Genomic DNA, 2373 nt, shown 5'->3' with positions numbered 1-2373 from the left:
CCTTCCTACTATGTTAGGGTCCGTAGTGACCCATTTTAAATTTTAAATCATGATACTGTCTTTTAAATATTTTTTTTTTGCATCAAGGCTTTTTGACTTTGTCTGGAACCTTTATTTAAATAAAAAAAATATATTTTTTTTCCCACTAAATTTAATTTTTATTTTTTATAGAACAACACGCACTTGCCGCGCTGGGGTCATTTGTGACCCAGTTATGGTATAAGACTATCAACCAATAATCAGTGTCAAAACTGAAATCATAAACACACTGTGACCTCACTAACTTTGTCATACATATGTTAGGGCCTTCTGTTTTTACCTGTTTGTCTACTTCACTGACCAAAACATCCCCATTTATCCGTACTACTTTTATTGATAAGTCCCTCATACTCTGCTCCCAAAAACTGAAAAAGTTCATCCAGCTGTAGATGCAGAGACATGTTGAGGCATGCCCATGTAGAGATAAGCCTACCTGGATAGCCCTGCCCATCTTGATAGGCAGACCTAGGTAGACACACCCACCTGGGTGTGTCTCTACATGGGCATGTAGAGACATGTAGAAACAGACACTCCATTTTACCTAGAGCTTGGCTGCATACCAAAATGAAGAGAAGATTCACAGTACAAGAAGCTCTAGATCACATCCTTGCTGAAAATGATGCAGAGGACACACCTAGTGACACAGATGAGCCAGTTTCTGAGGAGGACGATGCTATTGAATATGAATCAGAGTACACAGACTCGTCGGATGAGGAGGGCACAGGTGCTGAAGTTGCTCCTGTAACTGAAACCTATAAATCCAAAAAGGGTAACATCACTTGGAGTGCGATTCCTCCTGTTTCACATGGCAGGGAAGCTGCTGAAAATGTTATGAAGATGACCCCTGGGATTACAAGGTTTGCTGTGACACGAGTAAGTGACATCAAGACATGCTTTGATTTGTTTATGCCATTGTCACTAAAGAAAGTCATCATTGCTATGACAAACCTCGAAGGGAAAAAAGTTCACGGTGACACTTGGAAAGACATTGATGAGGAGTGCCTGGATGCTCTTATTGGTGTTCTTCTTCTCGCTGGCGTGTACAGATCCAGCAATGAGGCCCTTACTAGTCTCTGGGATGTGTCCACAGGCAGGAGTATTTTCCGCGCAACAATGTCACTTCAGACCTTTCAAATGATCTCAAGAGTCCTCAGATTTGACAACAGAGATACTAGAGCACGGTCTGACAAGCTTGCTCCCATCAAAGACATCTGGGATAGATGGGTGAAGCTCCTTCCACTGATGTTCAACCCAGGACCAGAGGTGACAGTGGATGAGCGTCTTCTCCCTTTCCGTGGAAAATGCCCCTTCCGGCTATACATGCCCAGTAAGCCAGGCAAATCTGGCATAAAAATCTGGGCAGCCTGTGATGCGAAAACCAGCTATGCCTGGAATCTACAGATTTACACAGGCAAACTTGCAGCTGGCATCCCTGAGAAGAATCAAGGAAAACGGGTAATCCTTGATATGACTACTGGACTGCGGGGTCACAATATCACGTGTGACAATTTCTTCACCAGCTATGATCTTGGACAAGAACTTCTCAAGAGGAAACTTACCATGGTGGGCACAATAAGAAAAAACAAACCTGAGCTGCCCCTTGAAATTTTGCAGGTGAAAGACAGGGCTCCACTGTCTTCAAAATTTGCTTTTACAGAAACCACCAGTGTTGTTTCATACTGTCCCAAAAAGAACCGGAGTGTGGTACTTATGTCCACTCTTCACAAAGATGCAGCTGTGTCAACAAGAAGTGACAAAAAGCCTGAAATCATCCTGGACTACAATAAAAACAAATGAGGAGTGGACACCCTGGACAAGCTGACTGCCACCTACACTTGCCAGCAAATGACCAGGAGATGGCCAATGGTTGTATTTTACAACATCCTAGATGTGTCTGCATACAATGCATTTGTCTTGTGGACCCAGATTGACTTGGGGTGGAACGCCAAAAAAAACCACAAGCGGAGATTGTTCCTTCAGGGATGTTCCTTTAGAGATGTGTTCTAATACTTCTTAAAAAAACACTGTTTTGAGGGCATTTTTTGGCTGATTTAAGACGGGTCACAACTGACCCGTTCACATCATAAGTGCGTGTGGGATCTCGCCCCGCTAGGAAGGTTAAGACATCGTGGACATTCTTTGGTGTGTGACATTCAGCGAAATAGGTTTTACAGCGTTCATAATAGATTAGGAATGCACAGTCTGAATAACATTTTCAAATCCTTGTCTGTGTTTAATGGTTTTAGATAAGACACCCTCCTTGTTGGCTGTAAATTAATTCCTCCTCAACCGCATTAAAGTTTGAAGTGATTTTTGTCACACAGTGGCTTTGAG

At 42.8% G+C, this 2373-nt stretch overlaps 1 protein-coding gene across 1 annotated transcript; it reads left to right on the top strand.

Moving 5' to 3' along the window:
* Positions 1-603: 603 nt before the first annotated feature.
* LOC119410932 (piggyBac transposable element-derived protein 4-like) lies at positions 604-1836 on the top strand. Its single transcript, XM_037677853.1, has one exon. The coding sequence runs from the start codon at positions 604-606 to the stop codon at positions 1834-1836; it is 1233 nt and encodes a 410-aa protein (XP_037533781.1).
* Positions 1837-2373: the final 537 nt, after the last annotated feature.

Source organism: Nematolebias whitei, chromosome 6 (assembly GCF_014905685.2).
Source record: "Nematolebias whitei isolate Nwh7 chromosome 6, NemWhi1, whole genome shotgun sequence".
Classification (NCBI taxonomy): Eukaryota; Metazoa; Chordata; class Actinopteri; order Cyprinodontiformes; family Rivulidae; genus Nematolebias; species Nematolebias whitei.
Note: the sequence above shows the minus strand (reverse complement) of the source record. Positions and strands in the feature narration are given on the sequence as shown.

Bases quoted from the DNA above. Each gene is read 5' to 3' on its own strand.
- LOC119410932 (XM_037677853.1), top strand. From the start codon at position 604: ATGAAGAGAAGATTCACAGTACAAGAAGCTCTAGATCACATCCTTGCT.